The 15,378-nt window shown below is 31.4% G+C and overlaps 1 protein-coding gene across 1 annotated transcript; it reads left to right on the plus strand.

The window, feature by feature from the left end:
- Positions 1–4,773: 4,773 nt before the first annotated feature.
- LOC116007672 (premnaspirodiene oxygenase-like) lies at positions 4,774–7,870 on the plus strand. Its single transcript, XM_031248409.1, has 3 exons — positions 4,774–5,416; positions 5,718–6,046; positions 7,075–7,870. Exons 1-3 carry the CDS (start codon positions 4,837–4,839, stop codon positions 7,696–7,698), a joined length of 1,533 nt encoding a protein of 510 aa, XP_031104269.1. The 5' UTR covers positions 4,774–4,836; the 3' UTR covers positions 7,699–7,870.
- Positions 7,871–15,378: the final 7,508 nt, after the last annotated feature.

Consider the following 15,378-nt stretch of genomic DNA (forward strand, 5'->3'; position numbering starts at 1 on the left):
AACATTGGCTAATAAAGATGTTAAGGAATTAGACGCAATTCTTACCTGTGGCTTCTACAAATTTCCAGACCGGAGCTCGTTGTCACGTAATTAAGAATTTGAGATCCAAAGAATGACAATGCAAAATCAAGAACCCTTGGCTTCAATCTGCATGCACTATTTATTGAGATTACATACCGCCGATAAACTTCAAGATTCAAGTAGTAATATTGTCAATTCGCCATTAACGAAAGTTTAAGTTAGACTGACCTCTATATAGATGAAGGAGATTAGCAACAATATTGCTACTTCATTATTAGATGCTAGATCATGATTTGCTAATAATTTTATTTTCAATATTAAATTTTAATATGTAAACAAACCAATTTAAACTGTATGAAGATGCCCTTTTTAGTCTTTTTACATTTATCACCTTATCAAAAAGCTAATTTTACCAAACACTTTTAAGCATCAACAGCTAGCTTAACAACTCTTCAGTTTCAGCTCCTAGCTTATAGCTTTTCAGCTTTCAGCTACTTTTCAGCTTTCAGCTACCTCTTCAGCTAAGTTTGCCAAACATAGCCAAAGTAAATTAAAATTTAAATAGAATATGAGTATAATTTTTAAAAAAGGATTATTAAAATAAGCAAAAATATTTAAATTAAAATTTAAACATAATTTAACTAGAGCATCAACATTGCATAATATTGATGTGAAATGCACTGGAATTGATGTACAACGAATGCATTGGAGATAACAGAAATGGCCGGAATATAATAATACTAATCATTGTTTTCAAAAAGGTTGAATTCTCAATCTCAAGCACGCCCCGTGCCCCGAATCGATAAAACATTGGAAATATATAAATCATGGTAACTCAGCTGAACACAAAAGTTAGATATTTGAATACTGCGCATAAGGAACCCTCTCACTTTGAAAATTCGCTTCTACACTACCACTAGTGATATTCAATCCTGAGACATTGTTTCTAAATTTTACCTTTGTGATTAACTAAACTAACTTGCAAGTTGGCAACATAATGTTATTAATCCTTAGGAAGAAAGAAAGAGGTTTTCTTGATTTCCACAGCCTAAAAATTGTTCCAAAGGTACATGTTGAGCTTATTATGCCTTATGTCATCTTGTTAGCTTGTCAATAACCAGGGGTGGAATATAATATTATTAACTTATATATAAAAATATAACGTATATACAAATTAACAAATGTTTAAGTAGCTTTGTTTATTTCTTTTTTTAAAAAACATTAAAGTAGCTTAGTTTATTATCCTCTATATATATATATATATATATATATAAGATAATAATCTTTAAAAAATAATAATAAAATGCTTACATATTATTAATTGAGAGGGATAAAATATGTCATTTATTTAAAATAATAAAGATAAAGATAAAAAAAAAGTTAACTTATTTTGGAGACACCACCAAACAGGGCTTATAGCTTATTAATTATTTAAAATAAGTTATAAGCTTCTAAATAAATTTTGTCAAACAGAACCAATATCATTTTACTTTATTTTCCTTTTCAAACCTCCACGAGAGAGAAGAAACTTTATTTTAGCTTTTTTATTTTTTGATTTAGTCATGACAAATGACATTTAAAATTCTATTTTTCTATGAATCATTTAGTCAATGTAATCTACAAGTTTATATTATAATTCATCAGAATTGAATTAGTTTAAAAAGAAAAAAACTTAAAGTTAATCTAATTAAAAGAAAGATATTTATAAATATAATATAAATAGAATATTTTGTCATAAATAATATTTTTGTGGCATTTCAAAGTGGTTTAAAATTTCGCCCTACTAAATTATATTTCTGATTCCGCCTTAACTATCTTATAATTCATCATAAGCATTATATTGTAACTTATAATGTACTTTGTATTTGAACCATATTATCGATATTCGATATTTTATTATTAACATTTTTTTAATTCATTTTTGGATCTGCCTTGTCAATAACATTTAGTAAAATGCAGGACTGTGGACTTCGGAAATTAAGTGACCCCACTAAATGCATGTATATTGGATAACCAAACTCATCATGTTAATTTTTCCATTCTCGTGGTAGAATTAGTGTTGTAATATGATTTTAAAAAATTTGTTTTTTATTGACCCTTAATTCGTGGTCAAGCGGCATAGTTGTGACCCTTCCAAGTGAAAGGTCACATGTTCAATCCAAACTCGATGACATATTTGCCTTTCACTAATATTACATAAGGGTATTTTAGTCTTTAAATCACTTCTTTTCTAACTAAATTATAATTATTTTTTCACTTAATTCATTTCTTCCAATCAATCATCCGGTCAATGTTTGAGTGCTCAAACAAATAAGTTCAGCTAATATTATATTGGACTCCAAATTGGCAGATGAAAGCGTGGGGCCAGGTCAAATATTTATGCTATAAAGAAAATAAAAGAAAAGGGCAGACGACAGAATAAAAGAAACGGCAGTAATAAAAAAAGACGGCTGGGAGGAGAAGCAGACGACATAACGGAACCGTTCGGGTTATCCTCCCGACCAGTTTTCTTTTCTAAATTCTTATTCCAATTCCTCTAATTCTTAATTTTTTTTTTTTTTGTCAATTTCCTTATTATGAATAGTTAGAGTTCTTGATTTCCAACTCCAAGTTAAAACTCTATGATTGGATTTGTGAGACTTTAAACTTAATTATTTATTTGTTATAGTATTTTATATTTTTGTGGTTTAATTTCTATTGAATTCATGAGTTTAATTAATCTGGATGTATACTTATTAGTTATTCTTGTGATTCATTGTTATATGATTTATTGCTCGTTTGACTAGAATTTTATTTCAGTAGTAATTAGGTGTTAACGAATCATCTAGAAAAATATAGGTACAAATTGAATGTTCGCCTGTTCTAGAAATGTTAATTGTGTTAGTTAAGAACTCACAGAACCTAATGCTATTGATCCGTGAATCCGAGATGTTTGTTATAAGTTTAGGTTGTACAATCATTATTCAATGGACCATGGTCTACAGAGCTGTGTAGACCATAAATAAAAAGTACATTTTTAATACACTAAGAGTACATTATTTTTGTACATAAAGTACATTATTTAAGTACTGAAAATACATTATTTTATACATACTATGAAATAATGTATCTTCAGTACAAAAATAATGTAGTTTTAGTATAATAAAAATGTACCTTATATTCATGGTCCACACAGCTATGTGGATCATGGTCCACACAATAATTTGCCTAGGTTGCCTATCTAGGCTATCAATTAGGCTTAATTGGTGGCGTTTGTCACTATTAAGTAATTTAGGTGAGTTAGGTGTTAATGAGCGTTTTTCCAGTGTTTAAATCAACATCTTCTTTTGACCAAGGTCACGAAAGGGGACTCCAGTAAGTTTTTGTTCGGTTACGATGATCAGAAGCTTTGGATTCCAAAGACCATCGCGCCGGCGGTGGAGGGAGACAAAAACGAGGTTGCGGAGGTTGACGGGGATGATGATGTGAAAGCAATAAAAAACCAGAGGGGTCACACTTGTGTGAGACCGTCTCACGGATCCTTATTCGTGAGACGGGTCGGGTCGGGTCGGAGCAACACGCAACTATCATACTTATATGCTCAAATGTAATACTTTTGAATTTTTGATGTATGTAAAAGTATTATATTTTTCATAATAAGTAATGTTGACAAGTGCCCCTTATAAGGGAAAATATAATACTTTTGAGGAAAAATGTAATACTTTTAAATCAAAATGTAAAAGTATTGCATTTTCCCTTGAAAGTATTACATTTACCCTTATAAGTAACAAAAATTTTATTCTTGATTAATATTACATTTGAGTATATAAGTACGATATTTGTGCGTATAAGTATTAAATTTTCATTTTGACTTGACCCGACTCGAACCGACCCATCTCACGGTGAGACAGTCTCACACAAGTTTTTGTCAAACCAGAGAGGGAAGATTTGTATATTGATGATTGACGGCGGTGGAATGTGAGGGATTCCGTCGGTGAAAGCGCTGACATATTTGGAACTGGCGTTGACGTGGCTGCCGGCTCCGCCGTCGAAGGGATTTTCACGGCGATGTTGTCTGGGACGAAGGATAGGAGCCGTCCGATTTTCAATGTCGATGACACGTGGAGGTTTTTTGCTGAGAATGGGAAGAAGTTGTACTCTTCTTCCAAAGGTTCCAAAAGCGGCGGTTTTTTCAGGCGAGTTTTCCGCAGTAGCGACGGAACCGTTTCCACCGCTGCGCGGTTAGAGAAGGCGATGAAAGAGGCATTTGCGGACAAGAAGGCCGGCCGGAGCTTGACGTTGAAGCCGGTTTTGATCCCCTGCTACGACCTCTCCAGTACGGCGCCATTTATGTTCTCACGACGATGTTGCTTGGGACGAAGGATAGGAACCGTCCGATTTTCAATGCCGACGACACGTGGAAGTTTTTGGCTGAGAATTGAGATTGGTTAATTCTTAAACACTGGAAAAATACTATTTTGCCCCTAAGATTAAACCTTAAGTGAGTAGTTAAGAGATTCCGGCAGAATTTGACCGCCAATTTGGCTGGAGTGACTAAAATTGATAAAAATTGAATAGTGAAGGTATGTAATTAACAATTTTGAAAGTATTGCAATTCAGTAGTATACGAATAATGTACATTTTTAATATACTAAAAGTATATTATTTTAATACTGAATAATGTATATTATTTTATAGTATGGTCGACACAGTTGTTCCAGCATGAACATAGTATATAAGTGCGGGCAGCTAGGTTTGGGCTTGCACAGAATACAATTCAAGAGGCAATATAAGGTAGCTAGCTAGCCGGCTTGCTCAGCTCTTTCATTCTCTAAAATGGAGGCCGCAATCAATTTCTTCATTTCGTTTGCCTTATTGTTTCTTTCAATAATCTTCATTTTAGTCCAGACGCAATGGAAGAAAAAGGCAAAAACTCTGCCGCCAGGGCCGTGGAAGCTGCCCATCATTGGGAATTTGCTCCACTTGACTGGCTCACGCCCCCTCCACCACGTCCTTAGAGATTTAGCCAACAAGTACGGCGGCTCCTCAGGCCTCATTCACATTCAAATTGGAGAAGTTTCGACAGTAATCGTGTCGTCGCGTGAGATGGCGAAAGAGTTCCTAAGAACCCACGACCTGGCTTTTGCGAGCAGGCCAGAACTCTTGGCCACCAAAATACTCTTCTACAATCGTTCCGACATTGTGCTCTCTCCTTACGGAGATCACTGGAGACAAATGCGCAAAATATGTGTGACCGAGGTCCTCAACGCCAAACTTATCCGCTCCTTCAGCTCCATCAGGAGCGATGAGATCCATCGTCTATTGACTCACGTCCGTTCATCTTTGGGGAGCCCACTCAATTTCTCTGAGAGAATCTCCTTGTTTACTAGCTCCATTATATGCAGATCCACATTGGGTACGTACGTAAGATATCTGGGTGCTTGGCAACTTAATTGTTTGGGTGTGAGATTCATTTCAGCAGGGATCTAATTCGTGAGACAGCTCGAGTCAATATAAAAATGTTATACTGATTATATTTTTTTAATATAAATAGTACATTTTCATCTTGACCCGATTCGTCACACGAATAAAGATCTCTAGACAGTTTCACATATGCAAGTTTTTGTTTAATTCTTATTTTTATATTTAAAATTTCTATAGTACGTGCTCTTTTGAATTGGTACGGTGAATCTCATATATATAATTAATAATAATAGGTAAGGTATTCATTGGGAGAGAGGAGTTACTTGAGCTAGTGGATGAGATATCAGCCTTGTTAGGAGGGTTCGAGTTTGCAGATGTGTTTCCCTCCTGGAAGCTTCTTCACGGCCTCTGCGGGAACAAGAAAAGGATCCTTAATGTTCACCGTAAAACAGATGCAATTACTGAGAGCATCATAAAAGAGCACGAAAAGAACATAGAAAGTGGCAACCAGGGAAGTGGTGAGTTAGGGGGTGAAGATATAGTTGATGTCCTCATCAAACTTGAGAAAAACGGTACCCTTCAACGGCCTATCACCCACGACATCATCAAAGCCACAATCATAGTATGTGATCCTTCATTCCTCAGCTTTTCCTATTTTAATTAATATAATATAGAATTAATTGATAAGGGTGGAGTAACTAAAATTACTATGTCACCCTCTGTGTATTAAATATATCTTAATATAAATGAATTTTTAAATTCAATGCTTGCCTACCATTAATTAAATTTAATTGGATGATTGATATGTGATCTCATATAAATAGGGTGATCGTCTCACTTGATCCAACCTCTCTCTCTCTCTCTCTATATATATATATATATGGGCATGCTCAAGTGAGAACGGTTGCCAATAAAGAAATCAGAACCACTCACAGCCATTCACATGTTGAGATTCAACGAATCATATGTAATTTTAAAAAAATCGGTGACATTTTTGAAAATAACTTGAACTTTTGTGCAAGAAAAATGTGTTACAAGTGTAAATAATTGGTGCAAGTTTGCAAGTAAAATCAATTAAAAGTAAGAGTAATTTACCATGGTAATATTCGTCCACCTGATAATAAAGTTTTTCCATGGTTGCGGTAGGCGCCAGTCGGACGGTAGACTACTGCCTAGTGCCTAGGCGTAGCCTACGCAACGACGTATAAAAATAAAAAGTTAGTGCATGTGTGTGGTGTATGTAAAATATTATATTATATATATTGTGTATATATATTACTTCTCTCATTTATATAAATAAATAAATAAATAAATAAATAAATTTAAATATAATAAAAAAATTAACAAGGCCGACTGGCCTGAATTAACTCTGTCGAGTTTGGCAGAGTTAACTTCGCCGAGTCACCAATATTGATGCTCAGTGTACATTTTACTTCTACTTAGGTGCATTATATGAAATTGTTACTTGCACTTTGATGTCCAATTATGTACGAAAATGTCATTATATTTTTTTTTAAATTAGTATTTTTGATCCCTTAGATTTAGATATGTGAACGAGTGTGAGTTGTTCTTAGTTCTACATACCTTTTGGGTGTACTGTTTCAATTCATTCTTATCTAACTAAATAATTTTTTGGATCATATGCCGCAGGATATGTTTGGAGCAGGAACCGAGACATCATCAACTACGGTAGTGTGGGCAATGTCAGAAATGATGAAAAATCCAAGGGTGCTGGCCAAAGCACAAGCGGAGGTGAGAGAAATCTTCAGAGGGAAAGAAAAGCTGGAGGAAGATGACGTGGAACAGTTACAATACCTCAAGTTAGTGGTCAAAGAAGCTTTGAGGTGTCATCCTCCGGCTCCCTTGTTAATTCCCAGAGAGTGCACGGAAGAAACTGTTGTGTGCGGATACACAATACCGCAGAAGGCTAGAGTGTTAATTAATGTGTGGGCGAATGGCAGGGATCCCAAATACTGGGAGGATCCAGAGAGCTTTATACCCGAGAGATTTGAAAACAGTTCAATTGACTTCACGGGGAATCACTTCGAATTTTTGCCGTTTGGTGGAGGAAGGAGAATATGTCCAGCACTTACGTTTGGTTTTGCCAATACTGTGTCTCCTTTAGCACACTTGCTGTACCACTTTGATTGGAACTTCGTTCCTGGAATTACTGCTCATACATTTGACATGAAAGAGAAGCCCGGAGTAGCTGTAGGAAGAAACACCGATCTTTTCTTGATTCCTACTTCGCCCGGCCTCCTAGCGTGCAGTTAATAATATACATCTCATCATCTACTACTATATATGCATACCGCGAAATAAAATCTCACCTCAATTTGGAATGGAGACTTATAAAATAATGAGTACAGTTAAGCTCAATGTAGTTTTTCCATCCTTTGCATTAATTTCCATCTATGTGCTGTTAAATTCAAGAATATTTTAGTAATTGCAAGAATATCACCTCTTCCACTTTACCATCCAGCTTGTCTTCACCATGTCTCCACAGCATTCGAGATCGAATTCAACACAAAGCCAGCTCATTCAAGCTTTCTTGGCCTCAATGTATCTCGCACTCCTTTTCCGCAAAGAGGATTAATCCAAGGTATGCCATGAAAGGTTTTATCCTTGTTATTAAATTGGAATCCCAAATGGTATAAGCCGTGGAACTGAAACCTACATAAAAGGTCTTTTCTAACTTCAAAAACAAATCAATTTTCTTAATAATATAGTGCAAGTTCCAATTGTTTTAACTGCTGAGCCAATCTTGTTTCTAGATAAGATGGTTCGCTTACTTCCATTGGTTGTATCAAATATATCCTGTAAATCAAATCAATCCATCAATGAATTAGTATTAGCGTCTAGATTTATAACAAACAAATGAGTATAGATTTCTTTTCTTCTCGATCCACTTGATGCAATCTTTCTTCGTGTGTCATTTCGTTTTACAAATAATAATCGCACAAGGAATTTGTTTGTTTTGAGCATAATCCACACACTGTCGTGCCGAATTTCAAACGTTACTCTCTTTTTTTAAATACTATATATTAAACCAGTAAGCTAAACTTGTGCTGACATGATTGGTAGAACCAAATTGTTACAAGTATGGTACGTGTTGTTCAGCTTATTCCTTATGTCTTCTTGTAATGTTGTCAAAGACGGTTGTTGAGTAGTCAAAAATGGCCACTCTAGAATATAGACCCATTAATTGGTTGAATCCTATAGTTTTCAAGTATTTTGTTGTTTTTTTTTTTTTTTTTTTTCTACCAAACACTTGAAAGTCATTGGAGTGGCATACAGGATTTTGTTAGTTGATGTTGAGAATTTATAGATTATGGGTATGTTTGACAAACCTAGCTAAAAGGTTATAAGTTAGAAGTTGAAAACTGAAGAACTATTAAATTAGTTAATTATACTTAAAAGTGTTTGAAAAAATTAATTTTTTGATATGTAAAAGAAAAAAAGATTAAAAAGGACATACATCTTTATAATTAAATAGTTTTAAATTTAAATAGGTTTGTTTACATATTAAAATTTAACATTTTCAAATGAAACTATTAGCATAATCATGATCTAGCATCTCATAATGAAGAATCAATATTGTTGCTAATCGCATTCATGTCAATAGAGATCTCACTTAAATTTTCGTTGGTGGAGATATTACTATTTGAATCTAGAAGTTCATATGGCAGTATGTAATCTGGATGCTGCTCAAACACATTAAATATCATGTCATCTTGCGAATTCTTCCAAATATAATTATGTAATGCAAATTTGGCCATAACAACATACAAAATGGAACAAAAGAAAATCATACAGATGGACTAGACTGAGGATCTGCCGCCCTCATTAGGAAATGGGCTAGCAAATTCGTTGATCTATGCACAAAGCAGAAGGTCAGGAGCTACAAACATTTAGACAATCCACTTCTACACTAACATGCCGCCAACCAAATTATCATATTTGATAACTAAAGTAATTTTTTTTCTTGAAATTTCAATTTCTAAACAGTAATTTTCACTTTTAGTAATTGACTATATTGTGACATTATTGCATCTAATCTATTCTTTTAATTTTTCTACATAATATAACCTTAATAACTTTTATTTACTTGCCATAATTAATCATTCTGGTAAAAAATAATAAATAAAATTATAAATCAACTATTTTTCTTAAAGAATGATACTAAAGACAATATATTGTATTGGAGTTTTCAAAAATATATATATATATTGTATTGGAAAACACAATGACAGCATGAAAGCAACAGGCCAACATTAATAGGTGATGGACGATTTGCAGCTTTTAGTAGTAGTTTGCGCTTATGTTGGAATTGTCAATCTTTGGCCTGATTATAATATTATTAATGGTTGGAAGAAAGAATGAGCTTTCCTTGATTTCTACAGCGCAGCCATTTTATATTGTCAATCTTAAAAAAAGTTTTCCTCAATAATTGTTTGGGTACTGAAATGTGAATTCTCATGTTTGACAAGCTTGTTCTATACTTTACAAATATTTTTAACTCAAAGAATTTAAGCTTTTATAATCGAGGTTGAAACTTATGACCACTCATTTGATTCAAATGGTAACTGAAATATCATCATACTACATGATAGGTGCCTCACTTTAAAATTTCAATTTTTAAAATATAACAAATTTAAAATCTTTTGCAACACTGAGTTTTATACGTGCATTGCGTGAATAGACTAATGCTCAATATTTATATTTAAATTAGTAATTCAAAGTATATATCAATGCAAGATTATGTATGATAAGTTCATATATAGATAATTGAATGTTGAATTTGTTTATTTAAATAGGTAATTTAAAGTATATGAATGAAAGACAATATAGAAGATTCATTATAATTGTCACTAAGGTAAATGTTTGCAACTTTGTAAAATTGATAGTCTAAATACTGTCTAAACACGATAGTCTAAATAAATATTAATTTTGGTTTAAATTTTTCTAAATCTTCTTAATTTTCTTTTGGGTTGCATTGTCATTGTCTCCATCTTCACTATTTGTCATCTTCTTTTTTGTTGATAGTATATCATTTGCAATTGGGTTACGGGTTGTGGCATAGATGACAACGTCATGCAATGAGATTATGGTGTAGGAAGCTGTGGATTTGCTTTGTTGTGTATATGACTGGTATCTTAATTAGTTGTATTACGAATTCTTGATCTTGTAAGCGCCTATTAATATTTTGCAGTGGTCATTTTCCCGCTACATGTTTCATGTGAAAGTATTGAATAAAATATTAATATTTAGGGAAAAGTGTCAAATTGGCCCCCTAAGTCGGGTGGATAGTGCAATTAGGCCCCCTAACTGAAAAAAAAAACTCCATTCAAGCCCCTAAACCGGTAAAAAAGTGCAATTGAGTCCTAAATGACTTGTTTATCAAGTTACTACTCCTTGGACTGAATTAGGTGCAAAACTTTATAATTTGTATCACATTTGGTCATACTGTCAAATTAATTTGTATTCTATAAATAATTTTTAAATATTTTTTTAAACAAAAAACAAAAGTCGGCAGTCCCGACTTTTGTTTTTTGTTGTTTTTTTTGTTTCAAAAACATTATTTAAATAATTGTTTTTATATTATAAAAAAATTTGTAAAATTATTTTAAATATTTAAAAATAATTATTTTAAATAATTAAAAAATAATTATTTTAAATAATTAAAAAAAACAAAAAATAGAAAATTACACTTTTCGTCTCTTAAGGAGAAGTGAGCACAAAAGGACGAAAGATGCAATGTCAATACAGAATTCATCCATGAGTGTTGGTTATGTTCACTTTTCGTCCCTGAGTTATACTAAAATTGTAAATTTCGTCCCTAATGTTTTATTAATAAACGGAAAAAAAGTGCAACATCAATTATAACTTAGGGATGAAAATGCATATGGCCAACACTTGGGGACGAATTCTACAAATTAATTTGTCAGTAGGACCAAATTTTTAAACGGCCGGTGGCTGTTTTTTAATTTTTTTAATTTTTTATTTATAATAAATAATATTTTAAATAAATAAAAATATTTTTTTGAACTGAAATAAATAAAATATTTGTTTTGAAAAATAAAATAAAAAATGAAAAAATGTCAAATTGACCCCCTAAGTTGGGTGGATAGTGCAATTTGGCCCTCTAATTGAATTTGACCTGATAAACAAGTCATTTAGGACTCAATTGTGTTTTTTTTGCCGGTTTAGGGGGTTTGAATGGAGCTTTTTTCAGTTAGGGGGCCTAATTGCACTATCCACCCGACTTAGGGGGCCAATTTGACACTTTTCCCTAATATTTATTATAGTTGTAGAAGGTCCATGAGTAGTACCTCTTGTTCTATTTTCATAACTTGTTTACTTGATAGTACAACAATAACTCTGCAGGTAGTCCGAGTACTGATGTCGCAATATACATGTCCAATTTCATCAACAATTTCCACATCCATTTTACACATGTTCATTTTCAAGTTCATATTTTTGGAACCAGCATGAATGAGTGTATTAATTGATTTTGTGTGTGAGCATGTGTGTGTTTTTAAAAATATTTTTTTTATTGAATTGATACTAATCTTGAAGTTTAATTGTTTATCACTTTGTGCATAAATCTTTTTTAAACAGTGGCTACATCCTATATATCAAGTGTTTTTGTTGTTAAGGTCGATACTGATTTTCCCTTTGATCTAAGCAAGTTGAGTCTAGAAGATGAAATGAATTGTAAATTTATATTAGTTCTAATGTATTTAATGAATGCACAATAAGTATTTTACATACAAGAACAATGGAAGCAGCAACGATGACTATTTTGAAAATTTTTTCATTTTCTAGATTTGCCAAATTGATTGCATCATTGTTGTAGTCTCGGCATATTTTTAATGTGTCAAGTGTGTCGCGATGTTATTGCGCTACATTGACACTTTTAATAATGAGTTTTAAATGTAGCTATGTAAGATAATGATCAAGTTAATATTTACATATTATTATTAACACAAAAACATATCAGTCATTTAGGTGTTCTGTTCAGGGTTCATTTGGTTCTACTATTATTGTTGAATGAGTTCTTTTATGGGTAGAGAAATCCCTAGTTTAAGGAATAATATTAGATAATGTAGTAAAAATTTAAACATTTCAAATCATCTTAATAAAGAAATACAATTTACCTTTAAAGTGACGTCTATGATGTAACAAAGACAATATAACTAATTAAATTATTTCTCTTATTTAATTTATCGATAATGAGTTTTTTTAATAAAGGTATTGTAGACGCCTAATTCTAAATTAAAGAAATGCATATATATTATTTTTGTTTTTAGCTACTAATTTATTTAATTTATTAAGAGTAATAGAGTGAGAAACTTACTTTTCATCAACAACAATGGCGTCATTGATTTTTTTTCCATCCGTTGTTAAGACAAACTATTTTGGGAGTTTGTCAATAACAATTGCTACAATTGTTGTATGTCAATAGATGATGAGGATAATTAATTTAAAATATATGGTTACAATCAATATTGTTATAATGATATAGTAAAAATTAACTTTACAAATTTCTTTAAAAGATTTCAAGCTTTGATAAAATTATGAGAATGATGTGTAAACTTGTTCAATTAGAGCTAGTGGAGTGTCATCATTATCAATTGTTTGGACAATAGTCCTACAATTTAAAGTCCAAGTGTACTTATATTTCTGATCAACAATTTTGTAGTTAGGTCGCGCAAGTTTGACAATATCATTTATAGTATATATACTAGGAGTTAGTTTGTAGAGTGATATCATACATTTCAATATCGTGATCAAACACTATTGACTATTGTCAATTAAAATATAACATTATTAATACCATAATGACCTAAATCATTCCCAATAGTGCAAAAGCATAATTAAAATATTGAGTCTTGTCCTAAATAATCAAAAGAAGATTTAATTAAATGAAAAAAAAAGAAAGAAAAAACTTAACATAGATTTTTTTTTTAAATTGTAAGAACATGATTTTCAAGATTTCTTATTTGTAATATTTGATGCTCAACTTTTAATGCTATGTATATAATTTAGCTAATTATTTAACTAAAGTTCATGTTAAATTTTATATTCTATGTTTTTTAATACACTAAAATATATTCATAGTATATGTTCAACAATTATGCCAACTTTAATTTGAATGAGGTTCGAAACTAACACCTTCCTTATGAAATTCAATGAGTAAGTTAAGAAATAATAAATAATTAATAGAATATTCCGTTAATAAAGTTTACAGTAATGGAGTTGCAAGGGTATTTAGGGAAAGTAAATGACATAATAGAGGTTAAAATAGAAAATAAAAATTACTAAAATCTAAACCATTCATTTCATCAAATAATTACATCAACATTTTTTAGTTCCTATTAAAGGCCTAACTTTTTTTTTTTGAATACTATCGACCCTGTTACATTTAGTATGTGTCCATATACTTTCTCAACCTACAGAAGCCCAACAAAGTCAACATTGTCCCCACTGAGGGACGAACCCTTGACCTCCTACTTGGGAGAATTACTTCATACCGCTTGACCACAAGGCCTTTGGCATACAATGCAACTTATTTAAAATATTGATAATAATAAATTTTAAAAATTAAATATGATAATTAATTAAAAGAATTATAGAATAATCCGTGTTTTTTTTTTATATAAAAATACCAAAAATTTAGTAACATTGCAAAACATATAGTAAATAAATATAGAGTCATTTCCATTTTTGGTCCTACTGTTATTGTGACATTGTCAATTTTAGTCCACTTCATTAATTATTGCCACATTGCGGCTAGTCTTATTTAGTCCTTGCCACTTTTAGTCCACCATTAAAATTTTCGTCAAATTGCCGTCCAAAATAGGGGTATTTTTGGTCTTTTAATACTTTGGTCATCTCCTTGACCCTTTGCAGTGGTTTTCCTTACACATTTTCATCCATTGAAGAGGTCCGACGAAAGCTATGTCAGCCACATTACAAAGCCATGGCTTTTGCCGGACCTCTTCATTGGATGAAAATCTGTAAGGAAAACCACTACAAGGGGTAAAGGAGATCAAAGCATGAAAAGATCAAAATACCCCTATTTTGGATGGTTATTTGACGAAAGTTTTAACGGTGGACTAAAAGTGGCAAAGACTAAATAAGACTCGCCGCAATGTGGCAAAAATTAATGAAGTGAACTAAAATTGACAATTCCCCAATAAGTCAATAACAGTAGGACCAAAAATGGAAATGACTCATAAATATAATATTAAGAGAAAAAGATAAAATAAAAGTAGCATACGGAGTAGTATAAAGGAAAATGTTTTTTACTCATGAATTTTTCCTCATGACATGACTTTCATTCATTGAATGTCTATTAATTGGCTGGAACACCACTAATTAGAGAATTTAGTAACCAATTAACTAAAGTCATATCATGACGGATGGATTGGAGGAGAAAAATAGAAAGGCCATGCATCTAACATTACTCTAATATAAAAAGTAGAAGAAATAATTAATTTTAAATTATCATATTAAATAAATAAAATATCAAAATTAAAAAATAGTAAAATAAATATATTAAAATTAAAGTATATTAAATTTACCATAAACAAAAATTAAATTAAAATTTAAACATAATATAAATAGAATATCAAAATAAACATAATTATTAAAACATGCAATTTATCAATGTTTAATAATATTAAAATAAACAGATTGCAATTACTAAATGTAAACATTAGCATAAAAATTAAATCAAAATTAGGAAAGCAAATAAAAAATATAAAATTAGTACAAAAAGTAAATTAAAACCTAAATATAATATGAATAGAATTTTTTAAAAAAATTAAATTTTCAGAAATATTTAAATTAAAATTTAAGCATAATTTAAATAGAGCATCAACATTGCATAATATTTATGTGGAATGCATTGAAATTATGTACAACTGATGCATTGGATATATAATA

The sequence above is a fragment of the Ipomoea triloba genome, chromosome 15, assembly GCF_003576645.1.
Source record: "Ipomoea triloba cultivar NCNSP0323 chromosome 15, ASM357664v1".
Lineage (NCBI taxonomy): Eukaryota > Viridiplantae > Streptophyta > Magnoliopsida > Solanales > Convolvulaceae > Ipomoea > Ipomoea triloba.

Coding starts and splice junctions, on each gene's coding strand:
- LOC116007672 (XM_031248409.1), top strand. CDS start 4,837: ATGGAGGCCGCAATCAATTTCTTCATTTCGTTTGCCTTATTGTTTCTT. Junction 5,417..5,717: donor TATATGCAGATCCACATTGG/GTACGTACGTAA, acceptor TAATAATAATAG/GTAAGGTATTCATTGGGAGA. Junction 6,047..7,074: donor TCATCAAAGCCACAATCATA/GTATGTGATCCT, acceptor CATATGCCGCAG/GATATGTTTGGAGCAGGAAC.